Source organism: Heterodontus francisci, chromosome 22, assembly GCF_036365525.1.
Source record: "Heterodontus francisci isolate sHetFra1 chromosome 22, sHetFra1.hap1, whole genome shotgun sequence".
In the NCBI taxonomy this organism is placed as follows: domain Eukaryota; kingdom Metazoa; phylum Chordata; class Chondrichthyes; order Heterodontiformes; family Heterodontidae; genus Heterodontus; species Heterodontus francisci.
The window spans coordinates 64,872,900-64,885,385 of record NC_090392.1 but is presented as its reverse complement, the minus strand read 5'-3'; the positions used below and the strand labels follow the sequence as shown (position 1 = coordinate 64,885,385).

General features: G+C 40.1%; 1 protein-coding gene across 7 annotated transcripts in view; it reads right to left on the bottom strand.

Moving 5' to 3' along the window:
* The window catches only part of LOC137381396 (neural cell adhesion molecule 1-like), a 538,973-nt gene extending 529,036 nt beyond the window's left edge, over positions 1 to 9,937 (bottom strand). For 3 of the 7 annotated variants that reach the window (XM_068053934.1, XM_068053935.1, XM_068053937.1), the window contains exon 1: positions 9,716 to 9,928. In XM_068053934.1, coding sequence (XP_067910035.1) covers positions 9,716 to 9,767 — 52 coding nt within the window. In that variant the 5' untranslated portion in view covers positions 9,768 to 9,928. Of the gene's footprint in view, positions 1 to 9,715 lie in introns of all 7 variants that reach the window. The other 4 variants (XM_068053933.1, XM_068053938.1, XM_068053931.1 and 1 more) reach the window with 3 other exon arrangements.
* Positions 9,938 to 12,486: the final 2,549 nt, after the last annotated feature.

Genomic DNA, 12,486 nt, shown 5'->3' with positions numbered 1-12,486 from the left:
GCTTAAATATCTATAATCTTCTCCCCTCTCATCCATCAGCATAATCAAAAAGGAAAATTACGTGGTCTTAAAAGACAAATGTTAAACTACGACTGACCTCAAACCCCTATTAGTATGACTACTATTTGTTTCTTTCATCAATATGGTTTTCGCTCATTCTGATGCAAAATGTATAGTTAAAATGTGAAGGGCTGACAGCTAGTAAGCATGTCTGTTGCTCCTGCTTCATTGTTAAGCACCAAATCCCAGTACTTGACCCATCAACCACCTTCCCTCATCGTCCAGCCTATTCCCATTGTGTTCTCCACTGCGTGCTTTATTCACATTGTGTTTCTGCTCCAAATGAGAACCACCCAGTCATCCGTCCTGTGTTTATCTAATGTCATCCCAGGTTTATTTTCACACGAACAGCTCTCGTGTTCCCATGGAACCCCCTCCATGAACTACAGTACCTCCTTTCTACACTTCACCTCTCCGCCTCTTGTTACTGTCACTTCAGCTGTACACAGCAGACACAGGTCTCCCATGCCATGAACTTTCCACCTCAAAGACTATCAAAACCATTTTCTTTCCTAGTGACTTTAGACAGAAGCCTGCATATAGTTTGTCTAATCAGCTTCACTACAGCCAGCCCGCAGCACTTACTTTAGTCTTGCTGTGTAACAAAATCTCTCTCCTACCTCCTATCTCCTCACAAATATTCTAAAAATGCACTCACACCACATGCACATCTGACAGGCAATAAAATCCACAACATGATTATTTTACTTTCTAACATTTTTCTCCACACAGTTGTTTTATGTCCTTAGTTTCCCGCATGGTAGCCTCCATGCACACACTAGTTCAGGAACCTCTATACGAATCAAATTTCAGCTTCAGGGATTTTTGCAGCTGTCTTGTATTTTCAGTTAGAAAATGATTGTAACAACATTTTCAGCTACCATACCAGGTGCTGTACCACTGCTGAACTCAATAAAGCTACAAATCTCTATACATCTGCTAACTACATTGTACAGACAATGTTAGGTCTATTCTCTCAACATTAGTTTTTGTGCAAAGATAGGTACTTGAAAACAAAAAGTTTAATCGTTAGGTCAAAGTGTAAAAGAAAACTCTACAACACACATGTACAAGCAAACTCTAAATAGAAGATGCCTGTTTCTCATACTATACTCTTGATGTAATAAATATTATTCTTGCTTTAGTTATGGTGTTCAAGAACACAGTCCCAGGATACACTGATGCCTTTCAGACAACAAGCAGTAAAATGAAAGAATCCTATTATTCGCCTTTACCATTCGATGTGGATAGTCAATCAATTTACATTTATTAGTTACAGCAGACTAAGCATTCACAGTGAAACAAATAGCTGACTAGACAATGGAAAGAAAAACTCAAGTTTATTGTAATGATGCAGTGTATCCAACCACCGCTTATTTACACACACTTGTCAAATGACTACTGGTGGTGAACATCATTATCAATATAACAAAATCCCAGAGAAACTATTCACTCAGACTATGTAATTTATATCTAGCAATGCCGATGGTTCATCATTAACCAATATTATACCTGAACAGTCTCTGCGCACAAAAAATTGCAAAATAAATATTTCCATTAATATTCTGATGTCCCTAAATTGAGTACAGTGTGCTAACAAAATTGGACAGCCAAGTGCTAATTAAGGGTTGACAAGTAATTATCAACTTTATTTTTTATTTGTTTGTGGAATGTAGGCGATACTGGCTAGGCCAGCATTTATTGCCCATCCCTAACTGCCCTTGAACTGAGTGGCTTGCTAGGCCATTTCAGAAGGCATTTAAGAGTCACCCACATTACTGTGTGTCTGGAGTCACATGTCGGCCAGACCAGGTAAGGATGGCAGATTTCCTTCCCTAAAGGACATTAGTGAATAACTGACAATGGTTTCATGGTCACCATTAGATAATTCCAGATTTATTAATGGAATTAAAATTTCACCATCTGCCTTGGTGGGATTTGAACCCGTGTCCCCATAGCATTATGCTGGGGCTGGGATTACCAGTCTAGTGACATTACTACTATGCCACCACCTCCCGATACAATAGAGGGGCCATATACAATGATATAGCTCCATTAAAAACATTTACTATAGTAATGTTTAAGCATTTTTGTGATATCAAGATACACTATTTTTTCTGGTTGTAAAAGAAACAATGACGACTGACTGGCACAGATTAAGAGTTCTGAGCAGCTAATGTTAAAACATAGACTTTTTGATTTAAGATTTGAGAAGGGAGAGACAGTTTTAACAATGAACTAGCAAATTTCCTATGGCATTGCTCTCAAGTAGTGCAGGAGTTGTTTCATGTTTGTCAGAGTCCCACTGCAGCCTGACTACAACAGCAGTTTTAATAAAGAACTGTTATACAATTTCAGTCAAGTAATATCTCACATGGCTAACACAAATGTAAAAAAAAGTTCCACCCATTGATATTGAAACATATAGGCCTCAAATATGCTTGTAGTATTTATCTACCCTTCTACAAAATTTGCGTAAAGTGGAAGTAACCTACTTCCCTCTCCCTAAATTCATTTCTATTTTAATATACTTTTCTCTCCATCACAGTAAATTTCCAATATTTGTTCATGATGCAATCCTTCCTCTATTTTTTCCTGCTTCTGCCCCAAAACTTTTCTTATCGCAGTTATTTACATAAGATTTTTTTCTCCTTCTTGTTTCCTGCAGTGAATTTGTAGTTCTTGAAGAAGCTATCAGTGGCAGAATGCTACAGAAGGAAGGCTTTTCCCATTGTTGAATCAACAGTAAGCAGCAAATTGAATAGGTGGTGATTCACCATTCCTGACTAGTGTCTAGCTCTGAAAGTGTCTCAACTGAACTCAGTATGAAAGTGTCTCAAACAGCACTGCCAATATCACAAATACCAGTTTCCTCAACACCCCTACAAAACACTCATCCCAAACAATTATTCTTTGTTAAAATTGAATGACAAAGTGAAAACGTGATTTTTTTTTCTCTTTTGTGAAGCTATTACTATTCTCTTGCATCATGGTTGACATTTGGAAATTTACCATCTAGTTGTTATGTGCACTCTGGCTATTATAGCTGCAAAAATGGACAATAAAACATCTATACTGCATCGCCATCTCTCTTTTTTGCAACACAGGTGTGGAATTTCCAACTCTGGGAGTCACAGGCTTTCCTGCGGAGGGGAACTTCCTCAGGGGATTTCTAAATTTAACTGTCATTTTATTAGTAAACTTAGTACCAGTTTTGTGAATTGCCAAAAGAATATGTAAAGAGAGACGACAAGGGGTAGCAATTTGTCTTGGGCAGTAGTCTTAAAAATAGCAGTACTGCATTGGCCACTCGTTAGATGTCCCATCTGATAATCAGCTCGAATGAAGTCAATGGACCTGAACATCAAGTGGGGGGGGAGAAAGAGGAGACACTCGATGAGATACCGCTCACTTTGCCCTACTGTCCAACACAAATTTCTACCTTTGTATATATTCTTTATGGAATTTACATACTTTAATTGCATATTATTTCCTTGTCAAATCGAAAGTAGTGTTATCAAACAGAGGAGGGGAAAAAAAAGAGAAAATGTCACCATTTGAAAAGAGTCACCAGCTAAGATAGGTCTGCAACTGAAACGGAAAGTTATCTTTTTTCTTTTTGGATGCTGGTGGACCTAGTGTCTATTTCCAGTATTTTCCATTCCATTGAAACAGTAACAGTGCAGAAACTCCAGAATACATGGCAAAACAGCAAAAAAATGAAATTTACACAAGAATTATAAACATTTTAAATGAAAACATTTTGAATGAAAACTCCATAATTATAATTTGTTGCTCCATCCACCTCCACTCCACTGTTCAGTGTACTGAAAATAATGTAATATGCTACCTTAAACCCTGAGAAGAAAAATCCCTCAGTTGGTGCCACAATAGTAATGGAATTCTGTCAATGCAATTAAACAGACAAGCTCTGTGCAATGAAAACAGAAGATGCTGGAAACATTCAGCAAGTCAGGCATAATCTGTGGAGAAGAGATGGTGTTTTGGGAGTGGATCCTTTGTCATATTCAGTTTGAACAAAACGCTGATGCCCAGACAACTCTTCTGGTCTCGCCACAGATGCTGCCTGGCCTGCTGAATGTCTCCATGATCGTTTTTTGTTCTAGAATTCCAGCATCCGCAGTGTTTTTTTTTGATAAAGCCCCGATACCTTGTTTAGGTTGGTTCTTACTTGAACTCAACAGACAATTCTGTCATTGACAGAGACTTTGGATTAGCTCTGGAACTTGATTGGAGGCAACAAAAGTATGCGACTTCTTTGGGATCATATGCTTCATAAAAACAAGTGCAAAATAGAATTTTATTTTCTAATCCATTCCTAGAAGCCTAAATGGATTACAGATCAAAGCAAGAATTATCAGATCTACCTTGGAGGTCAGCACTCTCTGGTGTAATATAAAGATTTCCAGACACTCTCAGTATATCCTAACACTGACCATCTGTACTACCTCACTCCAATAAAATGGTCAACTACTGTTTTGTGTCCACATTTTTATACACTGGGAGCTTTCACAGTTCAGACAGGTCTGTGAAGGAAAGGTGAGTAAGTAGAGGCTAGCCTCCTTTGCAAGTGGGAGGCTAGGCGGGGGAAAAAGAAAACTGCAATGTGGGATTGTTCCAGTGCACCTACCAACAAATGCTTACAGAACATTATTATGGTAGACACTTGGGCACATTAGCCTTGCCATTACTCATTATGGTTCGCGTTTTTGTAAGCAACCTGAAGTGGGCAGAAAAATAACCAATGATTGGGGGAAGATAGTTACAATGGAGGTCATTTTTAAACCTAACTAGTAAGGTAAAAGAACCCCATTGGATCGGTGGAACATCAGTTTTACACTCCTTCCAACATTATGCTCTGTTGATTTGAGTGTGTAAAATCAGGTGGGGTGTAAAACCAGCATTGTGCCAGATCATCAGGTTCCTAACAGGTGAGTTAGGTTAGCATTTCTCCCAATGTGTTGTTAAATTTGCCATTACTTCATTTAGGTCTTCCAATAGCCATTTCAATGTGGTGATAAATACACCATCATCTTTACTTGGTTTGGAAAACTGCTCTAAATAAGGCTATTTGGCAGCCATAAAGGCAGGGCTAAAGTGTGGCGAGTCTAAGAGACTTAGCAGTTGGAAGGAAAAAAAAGACAGAAGCGCAAGGGGAGAGCCAACTGTGTAACAGCCCCGACAAACACATTTTCTTGCAGCACCTGTGGAAGAGCCTGTCACTCTAGAATTGGCCTTTATAGCCACTCCAGGCGCTGCTCCACACACCACTGACCACCTCCAGGCGTTTACCCATTGTCTCTCAAGATAAGGAGGCCAAAGAATAAATAACATCAAAATGTACACTCCTTTTGTACTTTCCTTTCATTCTCTTAGATCAATAAAATGGAGTCAAATGCTATAATCCAATACAGGAGTTCCAGCTTTACCCTTGTAACCACAGGAAACCATCAATTTAGTCATAGTCCTGTTATATTCACCCTTGGACATCCATGGTTCCATACAAATTGGATAGATTTTCCCCCAAAATTTAATAACTGGCAGACAGCAGCTGAGTATAAAACTATAGGAAATAGGAGGTACAACCTGAGCCTTGCTATGGTTTTTTGCTGAGCAAAAACCCATCACATTATCATAATTGACTAATTTCATGAAGGGGGCACACATTTTCCTCAAAAGATTACTAATCATACATTTCTAATCAATTAGGGTTTAGTGTTCCATCATTGCTACTTTGAAGTGAGGGTTCTTAATTTTAAGTCATGCCATAAGACTGGATTTTACACCCAACGGTTTTAATAAGATGTTTTTAAAGTCTTTTTTCACCATCAGTTGGCAAATGTCAAGCTTTATTTTTTTTAATTCTCACTATTTTGCTGCAAATCTCTATTTAAACGAGGGATATACTTGCATTGGAGGCAATTCAGAGAAGGATCACTAGGTAGATTCCTGGGAAGAAGGGGTTGCCTTAAGAGGAAAGGTTGAGCAGGCTGGGCCTTTACTCATAGGAGTTTAGAAGGGGTGATTTTATTGAAACATACAAGATTCTGACAGGGTAGATGCTGAAAGGATGTTTCTCCTTGTGGGTGATATCTAGAACTAGGGGCACAGTTTCAGAATAAGGGGTTGCCCATTCAAGGAGATGAGGATGATTTTTTTCTCAGTCATGAATCTTTGGAATTCTCCACCGCAGAGAGCTGTAGTCATTGAATATATTCAAAGCTGAGATAGGCATTCTTGAACTATGGGGGAAGTCAAGAGTTATGGAGAACAGGCAGGAAAGTGGAGTTGAGGCCAAGATTAGATCAGCCATGATCTTCTTGAATGGCAGAGTTGGTTCGAGGGGCTGTACGGCCTTATCCTGCTCCTAGTTCTTACGTTCTTAAATATTGCCAGTAATTTATATGATTGCAAAATGAACAGGAATGTTTAGTCAGATTTGCAAGATATTTGTATGTTAATTTTCCAACAGATAAAACATGGACCACATCAGGTATTAAATATACACTTCTGATGTAAGATTTTGTACAGTTGTGACAAACAGAAGCAAGTAAAAATCCAATGGAAGCAGTTGCTTTCCTTTCAGTATTTGCGTGGCTGTCTGCGTCTACTGAGTAGAAGCCCGACACTGGTCTGTCACTTGGGGACTTCAAAAAGCTAAACACTAACGAGCAGATGTAGTCGTATTTAGGCTTTCAATGTCATGAAAGCTAAGGTTACACGGCATTGGCTGAATACCACGCCTTTACTGCTGTGCTGCGAGACAAGGCTCCAACTCAATCGTATTCCTGCACTCAAGATTAGAATATCGGTGCTATATTTATCTTGATGTACATTTAATTTTCAATCACTACTCCGATTTCAGATTTCATCTCGTGTCGCAAAAAAGTTTATTTTTGTCCTTGTATGAGCTACTTTATTAAAAACCTAATTCCCATGTCAGAATTTTACATTTCACGCCTTTGGAGCTCTTCCTTTTCCTTTCAAGTGTCACTTCCTCGGGGGTCTCTACAAGAAAGTGGTGCGAGAAAGAATATGACGATACTTGGGGCACAGCCACAAGAGGTCACGTCAGTTTCATCTCTGGCGCTCTTTGAACGCTGACCATGGACGCTGTAACTACAGCCCACGGTCCGCAAGACTGCTCTGCTGCTGATTACATTGTTCATACCAGGCTGATACAGACAAGAAATATTGTATTCCAGTAGCAGTGCCTCAAATGCCATTTAAACCACGTGGAGTGACACGCCCAGCTTTGCAATCTCGTACAGGACGGATTTCTCGACATGATGCAAACTACCTTGGAGCATGGTGGAAATGCAGCTTCCATTGTATCAATGCAGCGTTACCCTGTTGCCAACATCATCCTTTTTTCCTTCCCCTTTATCCCTCTAAAGATTTTCATTTCCCTCCCAGACGGACAGCAGCAGGTGCAGAACTCCGCCTTGAATTCACATCGATGAAAAGATGTCGAGTATAAAATGAAGGGGCTTTGTTTGTTTGTTAGCTAAATAGCTGTTTCATTCACTCGATTTTGTAGCAAATCCGTCTTGCTTTCATTGCGGGGAAACAAATATTTGGGCACGACCCAGAAAGGTGCTGAGGATCGAGAAGCCTGAGATCTAGACGTCCTGAGTTGGGTTGGGGAACGAAGCCTTCAGATTTCGCCCTCCTAAACTGAGATAATTTATCAAAGGAAATGTTTTCACCCTTTTTTTGGGGGGGATGAAAGAGATAAATAATTGAATATAATCTACCTGGTTTTGTTATTTGTGTCGCCCTTTCCTAGTTCTCCAAAAAAAAAATTCAATTTCAATTAAGGGTGCCACGCAGCTAACTCTAACCCCGAACAAAAATCATGAAGAAAAGCGAAGTGATTACAATCAGCATTTCACACGTTTCATTTTTTTCCCATTAACGCCCCCTCCAAACTCCACTGGGACTCGTGTCTACAAACACAGAAAACCCCAGTCTGTTAAAACAACAAAAGACTCTGCCATGCAAAGGAGAAACTCTTAGTTGAAGCTTTTCAAACATTCTGGTTAATTACAGTATCAAACCAAAGGGAAGTGGCAATAAATTGGCATCCCCTTGTCAATGGAAGAATGTTTTCTTTCAACAAAAAAAATGCTATTCCACTCCTGATTACAGCCGCCCCGCTTTTTTTTTGTAATTAGGAAAATTCTTTGGACATAACCCAAAAAGAGAGATTTGCAAACGAGTTTCCTTCTGATCTAATTATTTTGTTTGGCTCTGGCGTTTATACAGCGCTGGGGGTGCGGGGACTCGATCTACCTCAGAGCCTTTCTCGATGAAAGCGGTGGAGAGCAGCGCTCCTCCGGTCGCCGCGGGATTCGACGCCAATTTATTAATCTTTAAATCCTCTGTAACATTGTGTCACTCTCAAGGAGGTGGGAAAAAAGTGGCGACTGAAGGCAGCCGCTACCACCGACAGCAAAAGAAAAGGTGCTCACAAACCCAGCGCAAATCTGCAACAGAACACCCTGCATTGTTCCCCCCTTCAGTCCCCTGAGATCAGAAATAATTTGTTTTACCCTATTTAATTCGCACTTACGTCACCAAGTGAGACCCACGACATGTCCCAGTTCAAATCCAGAGACAAAATACAAATTTCACCCCTTTTCCCAGACAATCCAATTAAACCACAATCTCTAAAAGACCAGGTACGATCCTCTTTTTAAAAAAACAGAAACGGATAAAAGATAACGGTTTCCTGGCCCATGGGTGAAATAGGAACAGTTTGATCAGAGAAGCAGGGAGTGGGGAGCACACTCCAATTTCATCCCTTGCTTATTATTCTAAAATCTAGCTTTTATTTTCTCTAAACATGTCACAGTGAAGAAAGCAACGCAGCCGACCCTATTGTCCCAGATCATACAAATAAACAGGAGTGTGCATGAGCAAGATGCGTGTATGTCCTATTTATTGCAAATATTGGAACGCAAACAAGGAAATTGGGGGAACATCTATTTCCTTAAACCCACATTTTTATTGGAGTTGCACTAAAATGGATACTATCTGATGAAAGATACAAAAGGTTCCAATTAAAAGCACAAGCGCTTGTTCATTCAGCACCTCCTGCTGGAAACAAACCCGGACCAGCTCCTTATGTTACTGTTATTTTCTTATTCAAGGTACAGGACCGGCTCAAAGACTTTTTAAAAAAAATAAAAAATCTGAAATGATTAGAAATGGATCCCCAAAACGCAAAGGGAAACAATGCATTTTCACAGATTTTGCAAGGAACTGCCCCCGGTTACTCAAGAATCTCCTGTCAATTATTTAGGAGGACGTGAACAGATTTTACACCAGAAAAGAAATCATTGCATTCAAATATTTTACCTTATCGAGACCATCAGAAGACAAAGAAATCACTGCCTTACACCAAATGAGCAGAAACACTCCTTACTGCCCTTACAAATTATAATAGGTAATTCGTGCATCTTCTGTAGCTTTTCTTCAAAAAAAATCATTCAACTGAACAAAAAAGATTGCATTGCAGAAAATTAAAATGCAATAAGTGCTCACTCGTCCCATTTGTTGCAAGAAATTACTACGTTTAGCAATAATTTAAGATTTAATTGCAGCTGCAAAAAAAAATTCTAGATCATACCTATGGTGCTAATAAAGAGTAGCCCGGTTAGGAAAATCCTGGTTTGTAACATTATCGGTGCTGGAATTGGCTCTTGAGGTAAATGGCTGGTGATTTTCGCTCCGCTTTCTCGCTGCTTCAACGAGACGACAATCCCCGCGCACGCTGCTCGCGAGCCGCTTCTGCCTCCACCTAATCACTCCGCCCTCCTTTAATCCACGCCGTATCCGCCCGCGCAGCTGGCACACTCCGCAAGTAGTTCCCTTCCTAATCTCCCCTCTTGTCTATCCGTCTCCCTCCGCCCCCTGGACATTCTTAAACCCCGCGCTGGATTCCCTCCATCTCATTCGTTATCCATTGAGGTTCATGTTGGCACCACCCTCACACACCATCTCCCCACGCACTCCTCCTACTGCTGGATGCAAGAAGACCTCCCCTAGCAAATGCAAGAGTTGGAATTTGAGCCATTGCCGGGATTGTATTTTAAAGACACACATGATGAGTAATGAGATGTTTCCAATCCAGGAAGCAAACATGGTTGCTCAATTTAATAGTTTTTATGGGAGAGGGTGGAGTACCCTGCTCCAAAGCCGTTGCTCTGACTGGCATATTCGTTGTTGGGTCTTATTTGTCAGCCAGTAAGGGTGGCACTGGGGTGCCCCCGATGATCGAATTAGCATCATGACAAGCATCTCTCTAATATAGCATAGTCCAATCAAGCTAAAATATGCCAAAATAAGCATCATGTCCATCAAAAACAAAGGGATGCCTTCCCAGCTAAATCAAAATTTTATTATTGATGTCTGCAAAACAGCCTATACCCTGCAGCACCCATCTAGCCAGAGAAGGTGGTCCTTTGGGGGGAAAATCTACCAAAATCATGGTATGATCAGGAAAATTGTGCTTGACAAATTTATTAGAGTTTTTTGAGGATATAACTAGTAGGGTAGACAAAGGGGAACCAGTAGATGTGGTATACTTGGATTTTCAAAAGGCATTAAGATGTCAAACAAAAGGTTATGAGGCTTATGGAAGTTGGGGGTAATATATCAGCATGGATGGAGAATTTGTCAACAGACAGGAAGCAAACAGTAGGTATAAAGGGGGCATTTTCAAATTGGCAGGCTGTGACCAGATAGGAGAGTGCTGTAAGGATCAGTGCTGGGGCCTCAGCTATTTACAATCTATATTAATGACTTAGACCAAAAGACAGAGAGTAATGTATCCAAGTTTTCTGACGATATGAAGGTGGAAATACAAACTTTGAGGAGGACACAGAGAGTCTGCAAAGAGATATAGACAGATGAAGAGAAGGGACGACAAGTTGGCAGATGGAGTATAATGTGGGGAAGTGTGAGGTTATTCACTTTGGTCATAAGAATAGAAGAACAGAATATTTTGGAAAAGGTGTGAAAGCTGTAAATGTTGATGTTCAGAGAGACTTGGGTGTGCTCGTACAAGGAATGGAGAAAGTTAACATGCAGGTACATCAAGCAGTTAGGAAGACAAATAGCATGTTGGCCTTTATTGCAATGGGATTGGAGTACAAGAATAAAGATGTCTTGTTACAATTATACAGGACTTTGATGTAACCACACCTGGAATACTGTGTGCAGTTTTGGTTTCCATGTTTAAGGAAGAATATACCTGCATTGGAGGCAGTACAGCGAAGGTTCACTAGATTGGTTCTTGGATGAGAGGGTTGTCCTATGCTGAGAGGCTGAATAAATTGGGTTTATAATTTCTGGAGTTTAGAAGAATGAGAGGTGATGTCATTGAAACTTACAAGATTCTGAAGGGTCTTGACAAGGTAGACACAGACGTTCTTTCTGTTGGCTGGGGAATCTAAAACATGGGGGCACAGTCTCAGGAAAAGGGGACAATTATTTAGGACTGAGATGAGGAGAAATTTCTTCACTCAAAGTGCTGTGAATCTTTGGATGCTCCATCATTAAATATATTTAAGGCTTGGATTGGCCAATTTTTGGTCTCTCAGGGAATCGAGGGATATGGGGAGCAGGTGGGAACGTGGAGTTGAAGCCCAAGATCAGTCATGAGCATATTGAAAGGCTGGCCATGTGGTCTATTCCTGCTCCTATTTTTTTTACGTTCTTATGTTTGCAGGGGATGCTATACGGGAAGAAATATTTCTGAAATATTTCAGTTCTGAAGAAGGGTCACTGACCTGAAACGTTAACTCTGCTTCTCTCTCCACAGATGCTGCCAGACCTGCTGAGTATTTCCAGCATTTCTTGTTTTTATTTCAGATTTCCAGCATCCGCAGTATTTTGCTTTTATTTTATTTTATTATATTATTGAAATATTTTGCATTGTGGTTTTCATAATATTGCACTTTATTATAATTCTAAATTAAATATTTTGGGATTAAATGTAAATTGTAACATCATCATAGAAAGAAAGAACCTTCTGTTCTACCTTTCATGGCATCCCAAAGAATCTTACAGCCAATTAATTATTTTCTGAAGTGTAGACACTGTCATGATGCATAGAAATGTGGCAGCCAATTTACCCATAGGAAGGTCACCCAAACAGCAATGAGAAGAACACCAGATCATCTCTTTAGTGAGTTACTTCATGGATAAATATTGGCCAGGACATCAGGAGACCGCCCAAGTTTTTCTTCAGATAGTGCCAAGGGATTTTTTACATCCACCTGAGGGGGCAAAGCGAGGTGTCAGTTTAACATCTCATATGAAAGACAGCACCTCTGACAGCTCAGTACTCCTTCAGTGCTGCACTGTCAGCCTAGATTTTGTGCTCAAATTTCTGGA